Source organism: Uloborus diversus, chromosome 2 (assembly GCF_026930045.1).
Source record: "Uloborus diversus isolate 005 chromosome 2, Udiv.v.3.1, whole genome shotgun sequence".
NCBI classification, from domain to species: Eukaryota; Metazoa; Arthropoda; class Arachnida; order Araneae; family Uloboridae; genus Uloborus; species Uloborus diversus.
Window position 1 is genome coordinate 193,292,214 of NC_072732.1, and position 27,431 is coordinate 193,319,644.

Sequence of the window (27,431 nt, forward strand, 5' to 3'; positions counted from 1 at the left end):
AATTCTAAAATTTCGTTTTAACAAAAAAATTCCTTTTTTTTGTGAAATTTTTGATTTTTTACAAAATTAATTCATTTTTCACAAAATTATTTGATTTTTCACAAAAAACGGACCTTGTGAAAAATCCGGAACAGACCCCTGGGTAAGGTTGCTGAAAATTTTATTACACTGGAAGCCTGAAATTTTAGAAGCTTAAAGTACTTATGGTTGTCGATACATTCTAGTATTTTTGTGAGTTTGAGTTCATAAACTTTTGTGTAGCATGCATACTAAATCTTGACAAAATGCAGTGGAGAATTTTTTTTCCTGGATTGTAGAATGTCAAAAATTCTAAATGATAACGATTCAAAAGCTTGTACTTTGTAGTTTTATCGTTAATATTCATTTTTTAAATGGGTCACAGTTGCAGAGCTTAAGTCTAGATTTTCTAAAAGATATTGCCTATTAAAAGATAAAGCCTATTTTCAATCCACCGTAGTTGAAGTTAATCACCTTGCATATTCTTTTCATTGGTACTGTTAGAACAGATTTTTTCTTTTAAAGTAAGGTTTTTAATTTGATGGTGTTCTTTGAAGTAAGGATAAAAAAAAATAGTTTGAAATACTGCCTGTTGTTCACAAGATAAAGTCATTCTACAATGATGGTGACTGCCATGGAAACCGGTTTATAGTAATTTTGACTTATTTTTCAAATAGCTTTTTATTCTTCTTTTAAAAAGCTAGTTAGAAAATTAAACATGAGAGAAGCAGAAAAACATCTTGTTCTGTCTAATGTATCAGTCTGTTTCCAGAGCAAGATATTTTTCTCTGTTACTGTCATATTTTATTTGCAAACAAACTTTTTAAAAGGGAAACAAAAACTATTTCTGACTAACAACAGTTGAAAAATCACTATAAACTGGTTTCCATGGCAATTACTATTCGTTATTAATTGTAGAACAAGATTTTCTCCTGAACGACAAATAATGTTTCAAGCTCATTTTTTTCATGCCTATCTGAGAGTACACTATCGGAAAAAAAAAAACTAATTTTTTGGGGGGAAAATCTGTTTTTTCTAACCAACGAAAGGCAGACGAAAATTTGTCCACTGCGTTTTGTCGAGACCTAGCACCCATGCTACACAGAAGTTCATGAACTCGAAAATACTAGAACAGGTTGGCAGTCAAAAGTACTTCAAGCTTTAAAATTTCAGGCTTCCAATGTGATAAAATTTTCAGCAACCTTAGCTTAAACATGACAATTCCTTACGACATACAGGATTTCAAGCTCATTTTTTAATCCTTATGTGAAAAAACATCATCCAAAAAAAAAAAAAAAAAAAACTGATCTTGTAGGAAAAGATTTGTTCTTTCTAATGGTCTTAATGAAAAGAAGATGCAAGGTGACAAATTAGTTCTACAGCGCTTTGAAAACAGTCTAACTTAAAGGATTTTGATAGCCACTTTGGATAATAATATATCTTTTAGAAAATAAATATTTATGCTCTGGAACTATAACCCATTAAAACAAGTATTTTCAAATCACAAATTACAAGTTTTAGAATTAATTTGATCAGATTTTATGACAACCTACAATTCAGGAAAATTTTTTCCCACTCTGCTTTTTAACAAGTTTGCATGCGGGCTACACAAAATCTAATGAGTTTAAACTTGCAAAAATACTTGAATGTAAAAACAGCCAAACATATTTCAACACCCAAAATTTCAGGCTTCCAGTGTGATAACATTTTATGCAATCTGAGCCTAAACGTGTCAGTTTGTCACAGAAAGCTGATCAGTCATTTTGGATCCTCAGGATTTGGAAATTTGCATAGGTTAGTTTCAAAGGCATTTTTTACATCTCTATTAAATTTCCTCCAAATCGGAGATAGTCAAGCAGGGACCACTAGGTCACTTGACATAGGCTGAAACCTCTATCCAATAATAACACTTTGATACACTAAAAAAAAAAAACCCTTTGTGATGCCAGATCTTAGAAGTATTTCTTAAACGCAGTATATAAGAAATTCCAGCCCAATGTCCCACCTATATTTGTATTTCACTGTCATCTCATATACAAGTTGGGGAGTTCTTTCTGTAACATCCTGTACAACTGTGTTAAAAATACTAATCATGGAAAATATAATTTAAGGCTGCAGTGCAAGATTTTTAACACAAAACTGCAAAATCGTGAGGGAACTTTTCAGCAAACAGATTGTATCAAAAGCCATAGCTTGCATGATGCTGCGCAATTAAAGAGCATGTGCGTACTATACCTGTAACCTAACTCTTCAGCTCTTTCGAAAGATGCTTAAGGGCATGTTTAGTGGGGTAGAGTATGAGAAATGAAAATCTAATAAACACCAAGTAATAATGCAGAAAAGTTGTCTTTTGTTACAATATTCGGTCATACAAATGGACTTTGACAGCAAAAAAATATCTTGAGTTTCTGCTTGCGCTTTAAAGTTGACTATTATTGCAAAAAAGCTGAAAAGTTTCAATAATATCATGAAAAATCAAAATTTGATAATTTTGATGAAATAACCCTTAAGAAAGAGTAGGCGTTTTGTGTAGGTTACACACAAAATGTATGATCATTTTAATAATGAACTATATTTTAAAGTTCTACACATGCTTTGAATTTGACCAACATAGCGTCAAAATTGACTTAACATGTAATGCTCCGTACTTTGAGAAAAAGTACTAAAAGCTATTATTTGTAAAAATTTGTTTTCAAACTAATTAATCTTTGTACAGAAAAAAAAAAGTTATGAAAGCATTTATATTAGTAGAAAAAAGTTAGTTCTTCATTTAGCACAAAATTTAAAATTTATCTATGATCAAAGGTTAAGTATGAAAATTTGAAAATACAAATGTAGCTTGTAACTCAAACTAAAGAAAATTCTAAAAAAACTTTAAAGGTTTGAGCACTCAAACTTGAACCACATTGAATACAATGAAACATAGTTTGGTGGAAGAATCAAACTATTATATAGACTCGTGACAATATTCGGCTATAGTGCTATAATGTAGAGTAAGATATCTGGATTTTAAGCCGACTCTTATGAACTCTCTCTCTAGCTGCGGTTTCTTCGTCAAATTTTACCGATCATCTCACTGCTTTAGTATGACATGTGAATTGATTATTTCAGAATGGGCGTAAGTCCAATGGATTTCCGTAAGACTTATGCCTTTTCTGAAATAATCCATTCATGTGAGGTTTTGGAAATCATACAATTCAATAGGTACACCTTCAAGCATCATTTCTTTCAAAGTTTTATCTGAAATTCCCTTTGTAAGTGGAGTATCCGAGTTTTCCCACTTCTGCTTATCGATGAGCTGATGGTAGTCTTTCAACTTTGAAAGTGACATCTTGAGTTGTAAATTTTCCTAGTTCAATCAAATTCGTGGAAATTGTCATCATAATCTAATGCAAATCAAGTTCTCTGATGATGTGTTGATCATATGCAGTTATTGCTGTTACATATTTTTTAGATTCTTAAAGTGACAAGAGTGCAGAATCACAGTTTTAATCACAATTCAGGCAAAATGTAATTATATTTTGTTATTGTTACAAAAAGGTGTATGGAACCACATTAGTAGAAGTGGTAAATTTTAATAGTAAACAACATTGGTGAATATAATATATTTTGCTAGATTGCAAACATTTCTTAAGGGACTATCAGTTGTCATATATAGCCACAAAATTTGATTTGTGGTTGTTGACCATCTTGAGTGTAATAATGTTCCAGGTTCTATACTTATGTGCTAGCAGAATGCATCATGATAGTATAATTCAACAATGTAGTTTATTATTATCAAACTAGAACCCGTGCTAGGGTTGCCTCATACATCTTTTTATAACAATTACAAAATCTTGTTATCTCTCTTCTGAATTGTGATGAATATTGTGGTTCTGTACAATGGTTATTTTGGAAATCTAAAAAACAGAACAGCGGTGATTGCTGATGAATAAAACATCAAAGAACTTGGTTTCCATTGGGGTATGATGGAAAGTTTGAAGAATTCGATTGGACAATGAAAATTTACAGCTGGGAGACTACTATGAGCTCATTGGCATGTAGAAGTAGGAAAATTTGGATTCACCACTTACAAAGGGAATTTTAGGTAAAACTTTGAAATAAATGCATACCTACTTAATAGCATACCTACTGAATTGTATGATTTCCAAAACCTTACGTCACTAAAGCAGTGACACAAAAGGTAAAATTAGAGGAACAAGTGGCAGCCACAGTTTGTTGTCTAACCAAGAGAGATGGATTTATTACAGTCAGGTTAGAATCCAGAAATCTTATACCAGATTATAACGACACTAAGGCTGAACATTATCAGGATTCAATAGTTCAACTCACCAGCTAAACTATGTTTTATTGTATCCAAAGTGGTTACATTCTGTGGGTTCAAAATCTTTTAAAATTTATCTAGCAACTTTTGTTTTGAGGTTTGATTTATGAGGACTGCTGCATGCTACATATTTATTTTCACTTTTATACTTAACCTATGTTCACTTAAATTTTACATTTTGTGGGCAGTGTAAGAAATGCTTGTATTACTTATTTTTTCGGTATCTATATAGCGATTAATTAATATGGAAGCAAATCTTTTACAAATAATAACTTCTAATACTTTTCTCAAAATACGGAGCCTTTCAATCTTAGTCAATTTTGACGTCAAATTCAAAGCATGTGTAGAACTTTAAAATACATTTTGCTATTAAAATGATCACACATGGTGTGTAATTTACACATAATGCCTACTCTTATATGATATTACATCAAATTTTGACTTTTAATGACATCATTAACTTTTTTTATGGTTTTTTAATGCAATAATGGACAATTTCAAGGCAAGAGTGAACTCTCAACATACTTTTGGTTGTCAAAATCCATTTGCATGACTAAATAGCTTTACAAAAGGCAACTTCTATGCACTATTCATTTGGTGTTTATCAGATTTGGATTTTTTTGACTCCACCCTGATGTTTAGTCCACTTTTTCTGAAGAATAATATATTAGCAAGAAATACCATAAGTAACCCAGATTAAATGCTTCAAATTAGTAAATTTCTTAGTATTTGTTTGAAAAAAATGCAGTTTCAAAACAAACCTTTTCAAGTTTTAGCAACCTGAAAACAGATTTTTTACTTAAAAGAAAAAAAACCCATAATATGAGCGGCCTTGGGGAGAAAAAAAAAGTTGTTGGGGAAGGATTCACTCACTAACCTTTGAAGATTAGAACTGGTGATGTTAGGAGAATGGCCATAGTTCAAAGCTCAGTATTTCAAGATTTAGAAGGACAATAAATTCTTAAAGATCACAATAGAAACTTTTTTTTTTGAGGATGAGAAAAATATTTATGAGGAGGTAGTATCATGGGAGTGTAATGTTATGACTCTAGTGTAACAGCAAAAGAATTGCAAAGCACTGAAGTCATAAATTCACCATTATTGTTCATAACTAAAACGTCCAAAGACAAGTATAGATTTCTATTTCGATTGTGAATTGGATACAAATATTAAACTAAAAGTTCTATTTAAATGACCAACAACAGTTTGGTTTTGACTAAAAAATGCAAAAAATTAACTTTATGGTCTCAAAAAAAAAAAAAAAAAAAAAATCAAGACCAAGCATCTGTAACTACAAAATGTTGGGGGGGGGGGGGGGGAGACAAGCAAGATTTCTTTTGATACTAAATTAGTCTAAACCATCTCCCTTTACAGTGCTTTTGTACCTTACAGCTGTAGCTTTAAATAATGGCTATAAAGTCATTGATTCTAGTTACTAAGAGCTAAGGTGAAGTCTCCTCATACTGTAGTAGTGTTTCTGTTAAGCCTGCATTATACTACAGTTTTACTTTTCGATTCGAGAGTGTTTTTAAGTGGTTAAAATATTGGAGAAGTTTGGTTTTTATACTGTATTGTCTCCAAGAAACAACACCAAACTTATCGATTTGAAGCATCCTACTGATTGGGGTATTTACGGTATTTCATGCAAATGTAGTCTCTCTTACACATGCCTTTAAGCACCATTTGAAAGAACACAAAAATAACATAAAATATAAGGACTCACATGCTCTTGAACTGCGCACCACTGTTGGATTTCAGGGTATTCTTTGATTTTTCTTCTACTAGTCAGCTTATGCTCTTAGCTTCATTGCTTTGATTTTTTGGGGGTCCTCTTTCTCCATTCGATGATGGTTCCAGTTCCGCCATTTTGTCCTGAGGTCTTGTCTTTTGATTGGTCATCTAGGGTCCTCTGTCTATGTTCTAATTGGCTTACTTTTACTCCAATCATTTTGTTAAATACAGATATCTTTTCGGGTTGGGGTCACATTTACCTACGACTTTGCTGGGAATGCATCGTATCGGTAAAATGTCACCATCTGCACTTTTTCCTGCACAATATGCTTTATTTGCTTTGATTGTTAGTTTTCTTCATGGCTTAGTCCGTTTCTAAAGAGAAGCTATAGAAATATCCAAATGATTAACAGAAAAGATGAAATTTTTAAAGTTAACTAATGATATGTTCTTTGCTTAAGAACACACTAATTAGATGCTCTCTCAGGACTGAGATGACTTGAGGCAATGCCAGCAAATGAGATTGGTGATCCAATGATTAAGATCATGATCATTTAGAACTTTATGCACACTCTCTTTCTTGAATTCATTAGTTTCAGGCGAAACATTGGTCAGAGGCATCTTAGATCCAGCACCGATCTTTGGTCCATCAAAAAAAAAAAAAAAAAAAAAAAAAAACCAAGCTTGAATCTTTCATTTTTAGTATTTTTCAATTTCTAGAGCCAATCTGTATGCATTTATTGGTGCACACGATAAAATTATGTGACCATTTTATTCAAATGTGACCTTTGCAATTCATTTTGGCATTAGTCTTGCTCCTTATAAAAAGAAAAAAAACGGATTATTTAAAAAGGAAATTTCTGAAATACAAAACAATATATTTTAATAATTAATAAACTCATATACATGATTAAATTTACAATGATTTTCTGAAACTTTCAGCTTTCCATATCATTTTCGCTATTACTAGATTCACTTTCATCACTAGATGACTGAAGGTCCTAAAATAAATATTATAAAAAATTAATTTAAATCAAAAGCTGTTAAGAAAACTCATTACTAATTATAGATATAAAATTTGCATTATTATTACATTACATATCCTCGCCTGAGAGCAACACTAAGACATCTAATCCCAGGAATGACACTAGGATGTCCTACTGTTGCTCTGAGGCAATTATCTAGTCTTTGAAAGAATACAGAAATTTAACGATTCAGCGTTGATGCAATGTACAAATTTGATTAACTGAAAAATCAATTAAATACATAAGTACTTGAACGACCAAGCCTCGTTTGATATAAAATGGTTGAAGGGAAAAATAAAGACAAATTACATAATTTCTAGAGCTGCATCGAATATTCGGTTAGTATTTGGCAGACAAACCAAATACACCAAAACCTGTTTTTATGCGGTGGGTTGGGACTGCACAAAAAAAAAAAAAAAAAAAAAGATTTTTTCAGTAAGTTACTGGCCAGGGCTAAGGCAAAAATGCCTGAAATACACCGCCAGGTCAGTCATTCCATTGGAGGACTGCAGTTTCGTGCATATTAGCACTCATCAGCCCCGAATAAGAAGTGACTATATTCAATATTCTCTATGTTCTCTATATAAGCTACCAGTTTGTTTGGCACTCTTGGCTTCCTTAAGAGGTTTTCCACCTCCAGCTCAGTTACTTCCTATTCAGGGCTGATGAGTGCTAATAAGTACGAAACTGCAGTTCTCCGATGGAATGACTGAGCTGGCGGTGCATTTCATGTAAAAAGTAGATGCTTGAAACTTCACAAGTAGCTTTAAAAAGTTGTTTTTACATCAGTTAAAAAATTTTTTTTTTATGCGTTGGTTATGGACCACATAAAAAAGTCTCACATAAAAAATAGCCCAAAAACTTAAAATAATCTTTAAACGAAATCAAAATAAACAAAGTGATGATAATTTTTGTTAAGTAGTGAGACAAAATTTCCCGAATAATGAAATTTTTGGGAGGTCACAGTGACTTCCCATTAGGGTGCCTGTGTTGTCATTTGAAGATACTATCTTGCACTCCTTTTAAAAATAATATTGTCTGTTAAATTCCAATCTAATTAAAATGATAATATACTGAAAAAATAAATAAATAAATAGCATAAAAAAGACCAGATAAAAATAGGTTCGGGTGTATTCAATTCGGCAGAATACCAATATAGTAAACAAATTTAAAAGTTAGATAATTGGTATTTTTTAAACAAATACAATGAATGAAGGTTATAATACCATATGGTATGTAATACCATAGGACAAAATTAATTCAAATTGTTTCTTGCTAATTTTACCATATTCAAAGTAATTTTAATATAAAAGATTTCATTCAGATGTTACATTTAAATATTGTTTTTCAATTTTTCTTAAATCTTATGACAAATTACATTAACCTTATCATTAAAAATTTAATTTATTATGAAACAAAAAACCTCATAATGACAAGTAGTAATAAATATAAAGTTATGCATACTTCATGATCAGATTGGTTTTCAAGAACCATCTCATCCTCCTCTTCTTCTTCACTCTCACTTTCTTCAGATGATTCTAAAAAGAGAATCGTAACATAAAATATCCTTTTCTACCTGGTGCAGTAAAAATCGGCTATGGCCAATTCAAATGGTTTTGTTTAGGGTATTATAATTAAATAACATTACTAGTAAAGCATTTAATTTATTATGAAACAATTTTTTTAAGGCTTTAGTTATAGAAGAACCACATGAAGTGTTTACATTTAAGCCTAACCTTCAATACAATACATCCAAATATACATGCATATATACGCCAAAGATTGCGTAATGCTGACGTCATCAACGACGAAACTCTTGCCACGGCATGATAATTTGATAATATTTTTTTTTGCAATGTTTGATATGCAGAGAAAGGCTTTATTGTGACAAGGCTGGACTGGATCTGGTAACTCAACTGTTTTACTGCTAAGACAGTCCTTTTTGGGAAATAAAGAAACGAAAAAGTGGTCAACTATGAACGCTATCTACTGGAGTTTATCGTTAATCCACTGGAGTTAGAGTTAAAAACGGGAGATTTCCTAGTTATGTAAGAAACTTGAGTTTTGCTAAAAATCTTTTTGCTATGGTATGATTAAGAAGCTTTTTAAATTGAAATTAAAACTTCTAGCAACTGGAAATGGAAGCAATGGAAACAATATTTCTTCAAAATTTATTAGATACTGCACAAGTTATTTTCAAATCCAGATGTTTTGCCAACCAACACTTAAAAAGTTATGCCTTGTAAATAATACACAAATGCATATTTTATGTTCATTATTCATTATTGCCCACCTCATATATCGAGTATGAACAAATAAAATTCTGGCTTTCGTTTCAAAGGCTTTTCCTGTAATCGGGGGATTTAAAATGTTTAGTTTTTGATTATTTTTCCGTCATCTGCCGCAAGATTTTACTAATTTTTTTTTTGTTCAAGCCTAATTGTTGAACACCATCGTTTGACATAACTTTTATTTTCTAAGTAGACTGCACAAAGCTGGGTGACGCAGCTAGTATATATTTTAAGAATAACGTTCATCATTATCTAATTGCTTCACACATGTCTGCATTTCACATTCAACCATTTTCACATACACAGTGAGAAGCAAAAGGATGTAAGTGGACTTTTTAAAATTTTGAGGAAAATGCATTTGAAGTTCATATCCTACTTAGGCTTGGTTTTCATTGATCTTTTTCCCTCTAAATCATGTCACCTACTAGGGATACTAGTTCTATCTCTAACCCCAGAATAGAGGGGAGAATCTCCTACCATTCGTACAGGTTATCTCGAATTTTTAAATTTTGGCGCTTACATCCCTTTGCTTTTCATACATGCTTGAAGTTTTAAAAATTATCGCATTTACTTCATAAGTTTATAGAAATCTCTAATAAATACTTCAAATGTATTCCAGAGCAGTATGTATGAAAGAAAAAAGTTACCTGATACATATACATTCAAAGGTTGTGATGTGGTATCTTCTTTCATAGAATTTTCAGAGGCCTGAAATTGCAAAGTAAAAAATATTCAACTTTTATATCAAATTTCAGTTTTAAATACAAAACTGTGAGTTACTTTATATTTTCAAGCAAAATTAAGACAACTAACCCTCTATAATGGGGTCATTTCAAAAATTTTGAAAGTATTTTTTTTTTTTGAAAGAGCATGCTTAAAAACATAGGATCTGATAATTTTTTAAAGAATTTGTTTACATTTAATATTTTTAAAAAAATACTTAAATCGGCTCGCTTTCAATGTTTATGCTTTTGTCCGATGACATCACAAATGATGAAATGCCATTGTGTTGCCATTCACAGAACAAAATATTTAATTCTCATCTTTACTTAAGCGTATTGGCAATGATATGGCTGATAGCAAGCGTAGAGCGCAATTTTAATTCGCTTCTTGATTATCATAACATGGAATCGCGGTAGAAAGATGCGGCAAAGTGCATCATTTGTGACGTCAAAACCACGCCTTGTTTCAAAAATCGGACATTTAAAAAAATTAATTAAAAATAACTGTTAGGAAAATGAAACTATTTTCTGGGTCCATGTTATTCTTTTTGCTTATTCTATCAATTTCAGAGACAAAAAAAAGTACTACTTTTGACTGAAGGAAACAACCCCATTGTAGTACATTAGCTTTAAAACATTTTTTATACTTATGCATTGATGATGATAAACATAAATGTTTTATAAAAGACTACATTACATAACTTAGTTTTGTACAAAATTTGAAAATAGAAGATAGGCCCTTTAGAGAAAAAGCTATAATTATCTAGCAGACTGTATTGCTCTAAAACTATTTTATGAACTGAACCAATTAAACAAGAATTCTAGAAGTATATTTTATTCATGTATTTGTTTTTGGTGAAAAAGTTTCAATGATCTAAAAGTGAGGTAATGATGGTTTTGCATTCAAATTCCTCACACATGTAAATTCAAGAGTTGCTTTCTGTTCTGAAACATTTATATTTTCAGTACAAAACTCTGAATTCTAGATTACTGATAAATAAAAAATACTTTTGCATGCTAAAAAATATTTACATTGTTCATTCTCTGTTTGAATCAAGGAAAAAAAAAGTATTTATAAGCAGAACCCTAGTCCATTTCTTTTCTGCCACTGTTCGTTTCTTCCTTTTCCTTTTAACTGTTAGTTAAAAATATTTTTTTGATTAAAAAAAAAGAAAAATTTGAAGTTTTTGAAACAAGCTGATATATGTAAGAAATTTAAACATGTCAGAGTAATTAAATATGTGTTTGAAACTGTTTCAAGTCTTAAACAATTTCGAATCATAATTATCATTTGAAGTAGGGGACTACAAATAACAAGAAATTGGGCATATTTATTTTGCAAGTTACGAGTTGTTAATATGAAAATGATACTTATCCTTCAGGTGAAGATATTTGCTTTGTGTTTCTTTATTTTTTTAAATAATGAATCATATATACAATTTGTAAAATTTTAAAACTTCTTTTGATTGATATTATAAAAATGCATTTTTGTTTGGAAAAAAAAAAAAAAAACTTTCATTAGCTGATCTTCATGTTGCAGATAGCAAAGTGAAAGTGTTTTACTTGAATCTTATACTAAAACTTTTATCCCTTAAGGTGATCTAATTTCAGAAAATGACACAAAAATTATCTCGGTACTACATCTTGAAAATTATATCTTGCATATAAATGATGATAAATCAACAAAATAGTGCAGAAACCTGCAAACTATAGTGGCATACTATAATTCTGGTGCTTGATCATCATTTACATTTTAGGCCAAATGTATATTTATTTCTTATGTCACATAGTTTTCGGCTTACATTGTTTTTCTCCACAATCTTGAAGACATTAAATTTTTTCCTACTGCAACTCAAAAGAATTTCAACTCTTACATGCTTATATTATTGTTTTCAAAAAGTTTTACAAAAAGTAATGTTAACAAATTTAAATATCTATGCTTCAATATTTGGTATCTGAATCCTTTTTTTGAAAAATCCAGTTGATTTTAGAAATTTACCTTTTTGAAGTCTGGAGGTTCCATGTAACTTGAGGAGTCAACGATTTTGATTTTTAATTTCCTCACTGGCAATAGTGCATTCATTTTCAATTTATCAAGGAATGTTACTAGAGTTTAGATTCACACTTACCCCTTCACTATGGACAATGGCTCTCTTGATAACACTGTTACCAGTTTTATTTTGTTTTTAAACGCACAATAAAAATTAAAAATGCGAGAAATAAATGATGTACACTGCATCTAAGCGTGGAAGACAAAATATAATAATTTTGGCAGTATTACTTACTTGTGACAAAAGTATATTTAAACATCCATGTAATTGGCTCATTTTAGGAAAATTTTGAAGTCTTGCTTCTATTAACTGGCTGATTGGACCTAGATACTCATCAATATCTTTACACTAAAAATATTAAAAGATAAGAAAAAATTAAAAAAAAAAAATTAAATTAATTTGAATTTTGTCATCTTGAATTCAAATTATGTTTTTCGCAATCACAAGTGTGCGTGTAGGCAGGCGTGTGTGTTTGTGTGTGTGTGGGGGGGGAGGTATTTGTGTAGGGGGTATGTGTGTTGGTAGTTGTGTGTATGCGTATTTGTGTGCGTGGGGGCGGGACATGTGTGTGTGTAGGCATATGTGTTTGTGTCTGTATGAGGTATGAATGTGTGGGTAGTTATGTGTGTGGTGTGTATGTGTTTGTGTGTGTGCGTAGTTGTGTATGTATGTGTGTAGTTGTTTATGTATGTGTGCGTGTGTGTAGGACATGGATGCAACCAGGACAGGGCTTTCGCTATAGGAGCAGCATTGTGAGGAGCCCGTCAACGGTGATGCTGCAGAGGGGGCTGGCGGGAAAATAAAATGATAACACATCAAAACAGTCAAATAAAAGCAATAAGCAATCGTGATTGCTTAAAAAAAAAAAACAACCCAAGATGGTATAAATTCAAAAACTTTTGTAGGTTTCAACACTTGTCAAATTGCACATGAAATAATAAGATCAAATACTATAAAATGCATAGTTTTCATTCTCTTACAGTCTTTATAAAGTGCATACATATTCAGGAAAGGTAATTTTTTCCTTATTTGTTTGCATTTGATGCATGTTTCTTTTTATAATTAACCTTTTCTTAATTGCTATTTGAAGTAATTTTGACACTTTTTTTTTCATTATTTTATAATATTGAAAACATAGGTATGAATATGACAAATTATTACACGTTATTGAATACACAGAGTCCTGTTATGGATATATACACATTTAAAGCTATAAAAATGCATATTACTTTAATAAGGTAATTAAAGAAATATATTTCAAAGCAAAAAGTAACAGAAGTTGGTGAAGTTAAACATTTTTACTTGTTAAGTATTGAAAATAAATATACTTACTGACAATAAATAAGGTAAATGAACAGCTAGAAGACCCTTTATCCATTTTAAACATGCATGATTCCTGCAGAAATGAGACAAATTTATTGGTTAAAAAAAGGGGAAGTTATCAAATTTTCTCAGTTTTGGTGAATCATTAATCCATTCAGCCAAAAAACTTAAAAATTGGGAAAAATAAAGCTACGAAATCATCATAAATAAATAATCCACATGTGACTTGCAGCAAAAACATCTTTGTTAAAGAACCAAAAGATAAAACACAAGAAATATTTTTATTATGTTCCAAATATTTCTTTGTTGATTACAGTTGGCTCTTAATATTTTTAACACTAGGGACTCAGAAAAACATTCGACATAACTAAAGTTTGAGAAGCAGAAAAATTTAAATTATTTTCTGTCCAAGAGTCTTGTGCACACATAAATACACAGGAAAGACGCTTGTGCACACATGGCGGAAATATGTTTCAAATTCCATAATGACTGAAATATTTACAGGATGCAAAAGGATCTCAGCAGTCTCAAACAAGGTAAGCTATTTTTGGCAAAGCACTTGCTTGATGTTGGTATGTTTTCCAAAACATACTTTTGATTGAAATTGAAAGAGCTGTAAAACAAGGGAATAAAGAAAATAGTAACATTTCTTTGGATCGGAAATATATTAGTGCTGTGAGATCTGAAAGTGGAGGAACTTTTGATTAAAAAAAAAAAAAAAAAAAAAAACCAGAACTCTGGCTAAAGCCAGAAAAATCTTACTTCTGCAACAAAATAATTGTAAAAGTCTAAATTTGAAAGTTATCAGCATTTGTGGATGAGAAAAAAAACGTCCATAGAAACAATAGATAGAAGTACTGCTTTATGAATTGTTGTTAAAGAATGATGCGTACGTATGTTCATCATCGTCTTGATTTATAATAGCAAACAAATAATAGGACAGATGATGAATAAAGATGTATAGCAGTTGGGTTAAGGAAAAAACAATATGACCATCGAAGGACACATGAAAAGGAGAAGGGGTACTCCAGTGCTTGAAGTAGTAGGTGTACACTGCACATATGTGTGAACACTTTTGCAAAACCTTCTTTACTAGTTGCATAAAAGGACATGGAATTCAAGTATTCAAGGGGGAAATGACAGTTAAAAAATATAATATTAAAAAAATTCGAACTATAAAGGCAAATACAATTGAACCTTTCTATCGTCAAGCTTAATTGATGTAAACTTAAAGTACCAAATATCTCAACTAATGTGTCATATTTACAATGACTTGGATTACACATACAATAAAGACGTCAGAAAATCATAATTACGATACAGTTCTATTGCAAGTTTCTTTTTTATTCATAATGGCAAATTTTAGAATGCCAACTAAACCAAATTTTAACAATAGTCCATTTTTAAACTTCTGAAAAAAAAAAAAAAAAAAAAAAAAAAAAAAAAGAAGAAGAAGATTACCTGGGTTCTTGTTTATTTAATCTTTCATGCAATTCTTTCAAAAGTAAGAAGATAGATTGTAATGGAAGCCTTTGAACAGTATTATGTATTATCTGTTCATCACTTGATTGTAGAACCGACTGAAAAACAGTATATTTTTTTCAATTAAGAATTTCATAAAGGCATGATACAATTTTTGGAATATAGAAAAATTGCACTTACATTGAGCATATTATTATCTTTACTTTGAAGACCCTGTAGAAGAAGATGTACCATACTGTCAAAAGTAACTGTAGATTCTGTTTCTTCTATACTCTCTGGAATTTTACTCAAGGCCAAAGCCTTTAGTCGTTCTTCCATGGGCAGCTAGTAAAAAATATGTAACAATATGAAAATATAAAACTATTTTTCAAGTTCATTGCATTAAAATTCATGTTATTGAAACATTCATGCAAACATGTACTGGCAGCTGCTGTGTCAAACACTAGAGCATGTACATTCCCCCCCCCTCAGGTTCTACCTAGTATTTTTTCTTAATAAGATTTCTTTTAGTCTTTGAAGAGAGCATGCAATAGTTGATTGATTGGATTCAAAGACTTTTACAAAACAAAAAATTAAAGTTTACAGCTTTCATTTCATTGCAGCCCCTAAATATTTTCAAATTTTGGTTTGCTAATTTATTTTGCTTGGTGGAACGAAGGCAGTAATGTGGAGACAAATACTTCTATTTTCTACATATCATTTTAGACCACCCTACTGTCTATGAGTGTATTCAGAGGGGGCGAGGGAGGGCAGCTGCCTCTGCTTCCAAAATAGAAAAATTTAATCAATTATTTAAAATAAAATCAAATGAATGAATAAACTTGATCAATTTACGGTTACTTTAATTTCGAAACAAATCGATAGGTTGAGCTATGGTAACCAATTTTGAAAGTGAATATTTACTCCCTCGGAGCTCATTGAAAAGGGTAAGTTATTGGTGTTTTCTGTTTGATTGGGTTGCCGTTACAAATATAATAGTAACTTAAGATAAATGCATAGCCAAAAACTTGCTTTTGAACAAACTCCCTACAAAAAGCTTTTTTTTTTTTTTTTTGAGCAATCACGATTGCTTATTGTTCTCATTTGACTGTTTTTTGGCGTGCTATCATTTTATTTTCCCCCCGCCTCCCAGTCTTGCATAATATAGGCGAACGGCGTTCGCAGAAAGTTTTTGGCTCTGCAGAAATATTTTTCAAACTGCTAACATTAATAAAAATAAAAAAACAATTTTTAAGGGAATTTTTTAAAAATTCCCAATTTATTTCTCTTAAAACCTTTCTTCAAAAGCTTTTTAAAGCACATGTGTGAAAAAATAATGGTTCTGGCAGTTTTCTTCAGTTGGTGAAAAATAAACAAACTATATGTTATTGTAAAAAATAAATAAATAAATGATTTAAAGTACTTTTGTTTGTCTCTTTCATATTAGAATATAAATTTAATTCTTTATTCAAGGGTGAGCTAGGCAAAATAATTATTTGCAGAAAATTTTCCAGTTAAGATTTGTGTTCGCAGAAAGCTTTTCATTTTGTCTAAGTCTGCCGCCTCCCTCTGCCAGCACCACCTGTCGACCGGCTCCTCACGATGCTGCTCCTCTAACGAAAACAGTCTCCAGGTTGCATCCATATCCTATATGCATACATACACAAATGCATGCCTACACACTTACACACATACCCACACACACTTATACACAAACACACATACCCACACACTCATGCCTGCACACAGACGCAAACACACACTCACACATACCCACACATGCGCCTGCACACAGACAAAAACACCTACACACACATACGCAAAAAAACACGTGATTGCGAAAAACATAATTTGAATTCAAGATGTCAAAATTCAAATTAACTTTTTTTTAAATTGCATAAGAATGTTACTACAGCAACGTCTTGTACTGACACCAAAATCATCAAATGTTTAGAAAAGTGCCTCCTTCAGGCCCGTCATTTCAGAATTTTCCAGAGGGGGGTGGGATCGAAGGGTATGACAGTGAATTTTATAAAGGAAACAACAAATTACATTCACTTATGCACAATTGCAGTGTTTCCAAAATTTGGGGGAATCCCCCCCCCCCCGCCTGGGGCTTGCACCACCCTCTGTTTTGGATATGCACTTGTTACTGTCTATACTAAACAAAGATCTGGAAATGAAGTCTTTTCAAATAATAGGTATCCTGAATTCAAATATTTTAAATATGGACACTTACATCAGAGATATTTTTGTCTTCTTTTTTTCGTTTTCTAGAAATGCTCTGTGAAGCTCCATCTGTCATCATGTGACCAGGGGCAAGAACTTTGACTCTGCCTGATTTATCAGTCTTTTTAATCTGAAAAAACAAACCATTATTTACACTTAAACTATTAAAACATAAAATGCAAGTTGATATCTTTACATTAGCCTAAGATTTGTAACAATCAATTCAAGTGAAACACTGCCATGCTACAAAATCAAAGTTTGTCAACTTGATTATAGTTTTACTATGACCAATTACAAACAAGAAAACAAAAACCAGAAATAATAATTTCATCTAATATTAACTTTCTATGCGTATGCAGACACTCATTAAACTGATGAAATCATATAACAGACAATACTAGAGAGTAAACATTTTGTGAAGGTAGTGGATTGGAAAAGGGGTGAATTTTAATTATTTCGAGGATGAATACATTTATCAAAGTCCAAAATCTAATTATACAGTAACCCCTTGTTATATCTCTCATTCAGATATATCACCTTTTTCTTTTGTCTCCTAAGAAATTATATCTAAAAAAAGTTGCTTTATATTAACATTGTAGAAAATCAAATAAAATGTCCCACATTCAAAGTTATTTTTTTTCTAATTCTATGAAAAAACTAGCACTTTTTCCATACATCAAATTCATTTCAGTTCAAGCTGAAACTTTCGATCTGTATCAAACCATAAAGCATTAGAAATATTTTAAATTATTTTTTCTTAAATTTAAAACAAGAATTGGTAAACTAATTTTCTTTTCTTCTTACATAGAAAATCGTCGTAATGCAACAATAAAATAATCTTTTTGTTGGTGCATATGTCATCATCTTGTACAATAGTCGAATCATTACTTTTTATGACAACAGTTATATATAGCGTTTTCGGACAGATCACACACTTTTGTTGTCAACTAGCAGGATATGACAAGGGGTTATCATACTTTCAAACCCATTCAACTTGCAGAGAGTGTTACAACTCAAATTTAAACTCAGCAAATAATAATAATAATAGTAAGTCTATATGTGTACTTTCTAAGTTCTATTTGTACTTATGTGATCAGTAATTTATGTAATTCTTATAACTTTAAGTTTAGATAATACAAGACTAATTATGACAACTTACAATTTCAATTTCGCAAATGAATCATGAAGCAAAGTGCTGGTGACACATTTTTAAAAAAAAATTGACAAAAAAGCAACAAAAAGCAATTTGTTCAATAAATATAAAAAAGCAATGTTTATCTCTTTTTAACTTATGGCAAAATACTATCATAAGATTTCTTTGAGATCCTAAATATGAATTTTGAGACATACAATTACTTTCCATGGCTAAAAGTAGCAAAATAAAAATTTTTGGAGACGTTTTCAAAAATATTTCATGATGAAATCAATGTAACCTTTAAAGTGTATCTATTAATATCAAGCTTGAAATTATGAAGTAAAGTGCAGAATGGCATACTTAAGAAACATTTTTTTCATTGTATTTAATTCATAATTATTCTAATAACTTTTGGTATATTTTGTCATCAAGGCCAGATTCAGATTGCTGCAAAAGACCTTTTCTTTCTTTTCTTCTCCGAACTACAAAGCATAAATGTTAACACAAAAATATTTACAACAGAAATAAAATATTCCCACTTGAAAATTGAAATAAAAATGAAGCATCCTATATTTTTTTCTCCAAGTAGGGTGTTTTAAGGTTCTTGATAAATCATAAGATTTTCCTAGTTTTATATTCAAGATTTAAACCTGGTCCCTGTGGATACCAGTTATACAAATGAGCAAATAAAAAAATAGAAATGTTAATAAGTGAAATGAGAAAATTGGGACTAAACATTTAGGATTAACTCAACAATTAAATTTAACATTGAAACTTTGAATTTCACTAATATTTCAGTTAATTTGTTTTTCATAAGTTAACAATGTAATTAGATTGCATTTAAGAAGAACTGTTTTAATTATTTGCATTGCACAATTATATACTTACTTTTGAAACACTGCTTTCTAAATTGTCTGATGTAAATAAGGAACTATGCCTCACTAAAAAATGATTTCGAGGAGCATCTGATAAGTCCTGTGAAAGATAAAGATTTATCAATGGTCAAAATCCACAAAAATGTCTGTAAAAATGTAGCAATATAAAATTTTACTTACTATCTTTTCAAAAATAGGTTTTATAAATGATCCATACATAAGGAGACAAGAGTTGATACCTTCACTTATATTAACAGCTAAGATAGGCATAAGTTGAGGTTTCGCTAATTCGTCAGATTTAGTGCCAACTTGTACAATAACTTTTGCTTCTAGTGGCCTTTTTACTCGCCTAAATGAAAAGAAATTTTCGTTGAACATATTTTAAAGTACATTATGCTTAAATTAAAACATGTTTCAACAGCTTAGCTTAAAATCAAAAATTTTAATAAGTTTCATTTTTAGCAAATTAAAGTCCAATGATGTTCTTGAGAAACTTAAAATTTAACAAATTTGGAACACAAAAAATAACATTACATGCTATTATTTTGAAGCCTAAAACAATTGCATGCAAGTAAAGTCGAGTAAACTTAACTCAATTTAAAGTGGATTAATAGAGTTTACAACAGGGCAAATTGTCAAATGAGAGCACTTAAGTCATTATTTGAATAGTTTATAAAAGAATTATTTATTGGCAGAATAAAAAATTTACAGTAGCGCCCGTTTATTATAACAAATTTATGACTGTAACATAGTAGCTTCAATTGGGGTAATTGAAGCTACTTTGTTACAGCATGTTTTACGGTGTATTATTTATACTTTTACAGCAAAATTACGGTTATGATGGAATTTTTATTTGCCCTTTCCACTTTGCTTTGAGCAATTTATAGAGGCACGACTGCAAAAAAAGAAAGCATTTTTCAATTTCAATTTTTATTTTTTCAGGCAAACCACTTAATATTGATTTACTCCTCACACCAGAGTCTGTTGCATTGTTTTGACTTGATGTAAGAGCAATAGTACTCACAGTTGATATGTTTTTTAAAATATTACCGAACACCCTCTTTGTTTTTTTTCTTCATGATTTAAATTACCAATGCATCCTGCTTTAGACATTCAGTTACATCATCAAAAAACGCTCTTTCACAGATGTTTTTTTTTTGCATTGTTCTACATTATAAAATCTTACTCATTAAGACCTGAAACTCATATAAGTGGTACACTTCAATTTCCTCGAGGGTAAATACTAAATATCACATTCTCCCAATAACAACAAATCTATTGATTTTCTTCTTTTTGTTCTGGTATCAGATCTCAATCAACATCATTTGCTAACAAAAATTAAGATAGCAGTGTGCAATGCTGGTATTGCTCATTGATTTCAGTTAGTATGCCCCTTGATAGATAAAAAGTCACATTAAGTGACAAGAAGATTGTTTTATGCGATTAGGTTAGCATTCATCATAAGAATTAAAAAAGAATAAAAATGGATCACTGACATTGATCTCGAATAAATAATAAATAAACAAACATTACCCATTCAACATGTGTTCAAACAAATGTAAGGATCCATCTTTCGAAACCACAGACATAAGTAAGGGCTGAAAAAACAATTTTCATTAAAATATTGAAAGTAATCTATAAAATAAATACCACAAAAGTACCATTCAAAAGATCTTTTAGTTGAATGGTTTTTATAGAGATGGTAGTAGAATAGCTTCAGTTTAGGAACCAATTATATGACTTCTTTCTTTGGCCTCTTATTTTAAGCAACTTGTTTCCAGTAGAATAGAGCACTCCTAAAAATACTGAGTTAACTTTCAGTGCTCTACTGCACCTATATTTTCCCACCAAGCTAGAAATCCCTTTGGATTCAATTGCTTATGCATAATGATAAAAATCAATTTCATTCCACAAGTTTTGAATTTTTAAAATTTTAGATCACAACAAAACTAATAACTGAATAACAACTGAATCATTTATTTAAAAATAGTTAAAAATCAAACTAAATTTTTTTAGTAAAATGAAAAAAAGGGGCTAATTTAAATTACCAAAGTTTAAAGTAACTTGCAATTTTCATAATTATTGGAGTATTAACAGGAAGCAAAAGTATTGAAACCTCATCCACAGATCTTATTTTTTAATAAAGCTAGTGTTCAATAAAAACAATCGACACATTGTAATTGTAGTAATTATTTCAGTGTAACACAATAACAATAGTACAGTCAAATACGCTATCCATTTACAGAAAGTAAAATTTTGAAATAAAATACAACACACCATCATCAAGACAAATGTTTACAAAAGCTTTCAACAAACTTAATAATAAAAACAATAAAAAAACTAAAAAAAAACCATACCTTATTTTCTTTACAGGTTAAATTGATATTTTGAGGTTCATCAGATGTTAAGAACTTGGCAACTGGTTTTTGGCTACCATTTTCACTTAAATGCCTATTGTAAAATTTATAAAACTTAATACATAATCAAAATGGTTGAACTACTAAATCTTTAAATTTTTAATGTTTTCATGAGCACACATTTGCAATGAATGTGTTTAGCTTAAATTAAAAACAATAATTCAATCAGCTTCGCAAAAGATATAAAACAAATAAAGTATTTCTTTAAACAGCATTTTGCAAAACACCAGCATACATACCATGCATTAATAATTCTATCATCAATAGCAGCTGATAGAAAATAATTCCCAGATTTCTCGGATTTTACAGGAAGCATTCTAAACACTTCAGTGGCATGACCAATGAAAGACTAAAATAGAGGATTTAATAAGAATCACTCATCTTTCTTCAAGACTCAAAATAGAATTTGATACACCAGTTATGATAACTCTAAAATAATGATAAAGGAATACTCAACCTTAATGACAACTTTTTGTTTCGTATCCCACCACTTGATGGAATGACTGCTTGACAACAAATTGCTATCATCGATCACACATATAGAATGAATTGGATTATTCTCTACTTTCCATTTTCTGCAAAGGGAAATTCAAGAGTAATTATTGTTAATCATTAAAAATAAATAAATAAATAAATAAATAAATAAATAAATAAAAAACAACAACAAGTATAGTTATTTCAGGAATTTCACTGGAGATTACAGTCTGGCTTTGATAAGTGGAGCTATGACTCGAAAATATTTACTTTTTTTTTAGATGAGTTCAGTGAGAAATGGATGCGTCATTGGAGCAGATTTGAGTTGGAATGCTTTTGCAAAACTACTACAAAAGTAACCCAACTCAACTTGGCATCAATTACCTTTTCCTGTAACCTAAACCTCTAGATTAGTGGTCCCCAGTCACTGTCGGGCAACCATTTCACTGAAAAGGGCTACCAAAAAATCAAGTCTTAGTACCCAAAAGCGCCGACTATATGTTTCTTTATTTGTTAAAAAAACTTTTTAACAAAAAAATTGAACCGCCGAAAAAACTGAAAAGCAAAAAATAATAAACCATTTTAATTAAACCTTAATAACTAAGTTCTTAAACTGATGTAAGTATACCTAAGTATATATTTTTGTAATAATTTAGAGTTTTTAATTAACCTTAATAACTCAGTTCTTAAATTAATGTAAGTATACCTAAATAGTTTTGAGTCGGTGCCAAACAAGCAAATTAATTATTTTTGTAAAGCGTGAGGCGCAGCGGTGGCGTATGGCGACACGCCCCTTCGCCGGAAAATGCCGAGCGTTCACGAAGTTAAACCCGAACGTCGTCGAGTGGTCTCGAAGAAGCACGTGTCGAGTATTTGGCTGCTACTGAGCTTTTGCCTCATATACAACAGTCAAAATGTTTATATCATTGTTCATCATACTGAAGAAGGATTTCTCATCTTGTTAAAAGCTCAAATAAATGGTTTTGTGGGTCATAGTATTATTCAGCGTAAGTATGGCATAACAACTGTAGCCGTTAATTGCATACATGATCCTGAAGATTTTTCTCATTGGTTGTTTGCCTCTCTCGTGCGAGGTCTCAAAGATTTCAAAGCTCCAACGAGAGGTACTTTTTGTTGTATACGATCTACTAGTATTCATGATTTAATGATGGCGTGTGAAGGGAGCATTTTTTGAAACATTTATGTTTATCGCCGGACATTTCACATTACATTGCTAATTTTATTTGGTTATTTCTTTAAATTTAGGTAATTTAGGGATCTTTGTTTATTTATTGTTTGGCACCGACTCAAAACTACTTAGGTATACTTACATTAATTTAAGAACTGAGTTATTAAGGTTAATTAAAAACTCTAAATTATTACAAAAATATATACTTAGGTATACTTACATCAGTTTAAGAACTTAGTTATTAAGGTTTAATTAAAATGGTTTATTATTTTTTGCTTTTCAGTTTTTTCGGCGGTTCAATTTTTTTGTGAAAAAGTTTTTATTTTATAATTTTTTGTGGCTATAAGCTACTAATGTGGCTATAATCTGTATGCTTAATTTTTGATTACTTTTAAAATAGCTACCTACCTTACTTTAGCTATTAACATATATATATATATATATATATATATATATATATATATATATATATATATAATCGTATTTTAACAATTATCTGTTGTGTTACATAAATAATTTTAAAAAAGCAGGCTTTATATACTAACATAGGTAGGCCTACAAAAAATGCTGCTCGGATGAGGAAAAGATGTTTAGAAGAATCTATTAATGAGAAAGAAAAAAGGTTGGAAGCAAACAGAAAGAGAATTACATTAACACGTTCACAGGAGAGTTTAGGTCAGCACGAGGAAAGACTGTCCAGAATGAGAAGCTACAATAACGATAGGTTATTGCAAGAAAGTGATAAGCAGCGCGCTCGTCGTTTAGATATGATAAGAGAGCGACTTTCAAATGAGAGTGAAGAGCAACGCGCTCATCGTTTAGATCTGATAAGAGAGCGACTTTCAAATGAGAGTGAAGAGCAACGCGCTCGTCGTTTAGATCTGATAAGAGAGCGAGTTTCAAATGAAATTGAGGACGAACGTATGCTGCGTTTGGATGCTGCTTGTAACTGTTCAGCAATGGTGGTACTTCACAAATCTTCCGAGGAAAGAACTAATCGTCTGAGCGCCATGCGACAAGCAGCTCGCGATCAAAGAAACCAGTGTAACGCAGAAAACTTTAAGAAATCCATTAATGTTTATGCTGACTTGTCGTGTTCAATATGCAAAAAAAATTTGTATCCTCAGCAACGTAGGAAATTGCAAACTAAAAATTTAGGCTCTATTTTGCCTAACGAACTGGTAGCTTTAGGTAATATAATTACTTGTTCACGATGCTCAAACAATATTAAAAAACATAAAACTCCACCCCAGGCCTATTGGAACAAAATGTCGGTAGCTGCAATACCTACAGAAATTGATGAGTTATCGGAAATTGAGAAACGTTTTATTTGCAGAGTAGTGCCATTTCTTAAAATAATAAAAGTTCAAAATCGTTTGAGCCAAGACTGGTGCAAAGGGCAGGCAATCTTTTTTGCTCAGGATGTGGTCGAGCTGGAGGAACAACTTCCGCTTGAACCTAATCAAACTGGATTAGTGCTCGTAGTAGAAAGTCGTGAAAATTTAGAACATTCTAGGGAGTTTCAAATTGATATAGGTAAACTTCAAGTGGCATTGCAGTGGCTCCTAAAGAATAATGCACTGTATAAAGATGTTCGTGTGCATTTTCCTACTGTAATCGATATTTCTACGATAACACAAATTGCTGACGAATTTGCATTTTGTCATCTATTGTACGTTAGCTTTGTTGTACAAACTAACTTATTTGGTTTCCGCTGAAAAAAATATATAACTCCAACATTTTCTTATTGTTAGTACTACTGAATCCAACACACATTTCTTCAAATATCTCGAAAACTCATTTCTGCAGATACTGCCGCTTACCTGCCCACGGCAGTACACATGAGAGACATACAGGTCTGAAGCTCATTCATTGTGAGCTTTTTTTTTTTTTTTTTGTAATACCCAACTCAGAATCAAAAAATCTTGGAGTAAACAACTAATCACCCCTCTCCCCCCCCTTAGGGTAGGAATTTTTCCCCTCAAATTTATAGGGGAATTACTTCAGGCTATACCCTTTCTAATAAAAAAAGAATATTCAAAATCGGACTATTCTGTAAAAAGTTATGTGTGGTCATACATTAAAAAAAAAAATATATACGTGTCGACTTGAGAACCTCCTCCGTTTTTTCGTCGGTTAAAAATAGTATGTCACCATCACTAAACTTCGCCCTATTTTTTCATACAAATCCTGAATATAAAAAATGTTTGACGACTGGCACTGAAAACTAACCCTAATCACAAGTACCAGAGATTGAGAGGTCTACACTGCCGTGTGCAGGTAAAGGGCTATAACTGCAATTTTTATTTTTTTTTTGCATTTTGTCATCATTGTTTGTACGTTAGCTTAGTTGTACAAATTAACTTATTTGGTTTCCGCTAAAATATAATTCCAACATTTCACAGTTGATAGTACTGAATCCAGCGCACAATTCTTCAAATATCTCGAAAACTCATTTCTGCAGATACTGTCGTTTACCTGCTCAAGAGAGTACACACGAGAGACATACAAGTCTGCATCTCATTCATCGTGAGGTTTTTTTTTTTTTGTTATACCCAATTCAGCATCAAAAAATCTTAGAGTGAACTACTAATCGCCCCCCTTTCCCCATCCTTAGGGAAGGATTTTTTCCCTCAAATTTATATAGGAACAACTTCAGGCTATACCCTTTCCAATAAAAAAAAGAATATTCTAAATCGGACTATTCTGTAAAAAGTTATGTGTGGTCATATATAAAAAAATCTGTGAGTGAACAACAAATCTCCCCCTTTTCCCACCCTTTGGGTAGGAATTTTTTCTCCAAATTTATATGAGACCAACTTCAGGGTATAACCTTTCCAATAAAAAAAGAATTATCAAAATCGGACTATTTTGTAAAAAGTTATGTGTAGTCATACATTAAAAATCTGTGAGTGAACAACAAATCAACCCCCTTTTCCCACCCTTAGGGTAGGAATTTTTTTTCAAAATTTTTATGGGACCACCTTCGGGGTATACCCTTTCCAATAAAAAAAGAATTATCAAAATCAGACTGTTCTGTAAAAAGTTATGCGTGGTCATACATTAAAAAAAAAATATATATACGTGTCGAATTGAGAACCTCCTCCATTTTTTCGTCGGTTAAAAATCTGTGAGTGAACAACAAATCTCCCCCTTTTCCCACCCTTTGGGTAGGAATTTTTTCTCCAAATTTATATGAGACCAACTTCAGGGTATACCCTTTCCAATAAAAAAAGAATTATCAAAATCAGACTGTTCTGTAAAAAGTTATGCGTGGTCATACATTAAAAAAAAATATACGTGTCGAATTGAGAACCTCCTCCGTTTTTTCGTCGGTTAAAAATCATATTGTGCTACGACAACTCTTTTAAACCTGAGACTTTAAAATATCAGTTGACTCCACCTTGGCAAGGTAATTCAGATTCAACTCCTTTAAAGGTTATTTATTTTTTGCCCTGAATATATTTAAAAAAAAAAAAATGCCAAAAGTCAAAAGTGGCTACCAGTTTTTGTGACTCTGGTAGCCAGAGTGGCTACTATGAGATTTACTATAACCTCAAAAATTAGTAAACATTGTCAAGGTTATAACTTAACCTATCAGAGCCACACTGTACCAGGGTTGTAAGAGTTTCAGCCAGTGGTGGTTTTAACCGTGGATAAAACCGGTTTAAATCAGCCGGGATAAAATCAGTTTTATCCAGTTTTGCCACTTAGATAATCATCAAATTTTAAATGAAAACCAAATAATAATTTATTAAAAATAAATAAAAACAAACCATAATCAATCATCTTTCATTATTTATCTAGTATGTTTTACAGTTTGTAGAAATTACAGCATGTTTAGAAGATAAGGTTTAAATGAAAAATATGCAGTAACATTAAAAAAATAATAGAGTGAAACATTGTAAGCTGAATAGATAGGTTTTAATTCTCACACACAAACGTACAAAGTCTTTGAAAGTATTTCAAGTAATTTTGAAGAATTAATGAGAGAAAAAAAAACTTTTTTGGAAACATATATAGGCATTTTTTTTAAATAAAACTAAAGGTATAGGGGGAAACACTTTTGAAAATTAAAAAGCAACACTACTGAAAAGTTACTATACTTATGTTACAGGCTGTTTTGTATTCCTTGTGTCTTTTGTTTTAATTGTGAGAAATTTCAG

The 27,431-nt window shown here is 31.1% G+C and overlaps 1 protein-coding gene across 1 annotated transcript in view; it reads right to left on the reverse strand.

Annotated features, from left to right (window-relative positions):
- Positions 1-6,939: 6,939 nt before the first annotated feature.
- Positions 6,940-27,431, reverse strand: part of LOC129217600 (WD repeat-containing protein 43-like) — a 28,130-nt gene continuing 7,638 nt past the window's right edge. Inside the window, exons 4-17 of the mRNA XM_054851926.1 lie at positions 22,060-22,177; positions 21,842-21,951; positions 21,543-21,636; positions 20,719-20,783; positions 19,366-19,534; positions 19,199-19,285; positions 17,186-17,305; positions 15,148-15,291; positions 14,947-15,065; positions 13,495-13,558; positions 12,397-12,510; positions 10,037-10,097; positions 8,563-8,636; positions 6,940-7,074 (exon numbers count right to left, since the gene is read on the reverse strand). Coding sequence (XP_054707901.1) covers positions 7,012-7,074; positions 8,563-8,636; positions 10,037-10,097; positions 12,397-12,510; positions 13,495-13,558; positions 14,947-15,065; positions 15,148-15,291; positions 17,186-17,305; positions 19,199-19,285; positions 19,366-19,534; positions 20,719-20,783; positions 21,543-21,636; positions 21,842-21,951; positions 22,060-22,177 — 1,402 coding nt within the window. The 3' untranslated portion in view covers positions 6,940-7,011. The remainder of the gene's footprint in view (positions 7,075-8,562; positions 8,637-10,036; positions 10,098-12,396; positions 12,511-13,494; positions 13,559-14,946; positions 15,066-15,147; positions 15,292-17,185; positions 17,306-19,198; positions 19,286-19,365; positions 19,535-20,718; positions 20,784-21,542; positions 21,637-21,841; positions 21,952-22,059; positions 22,178-27,431) is intronic.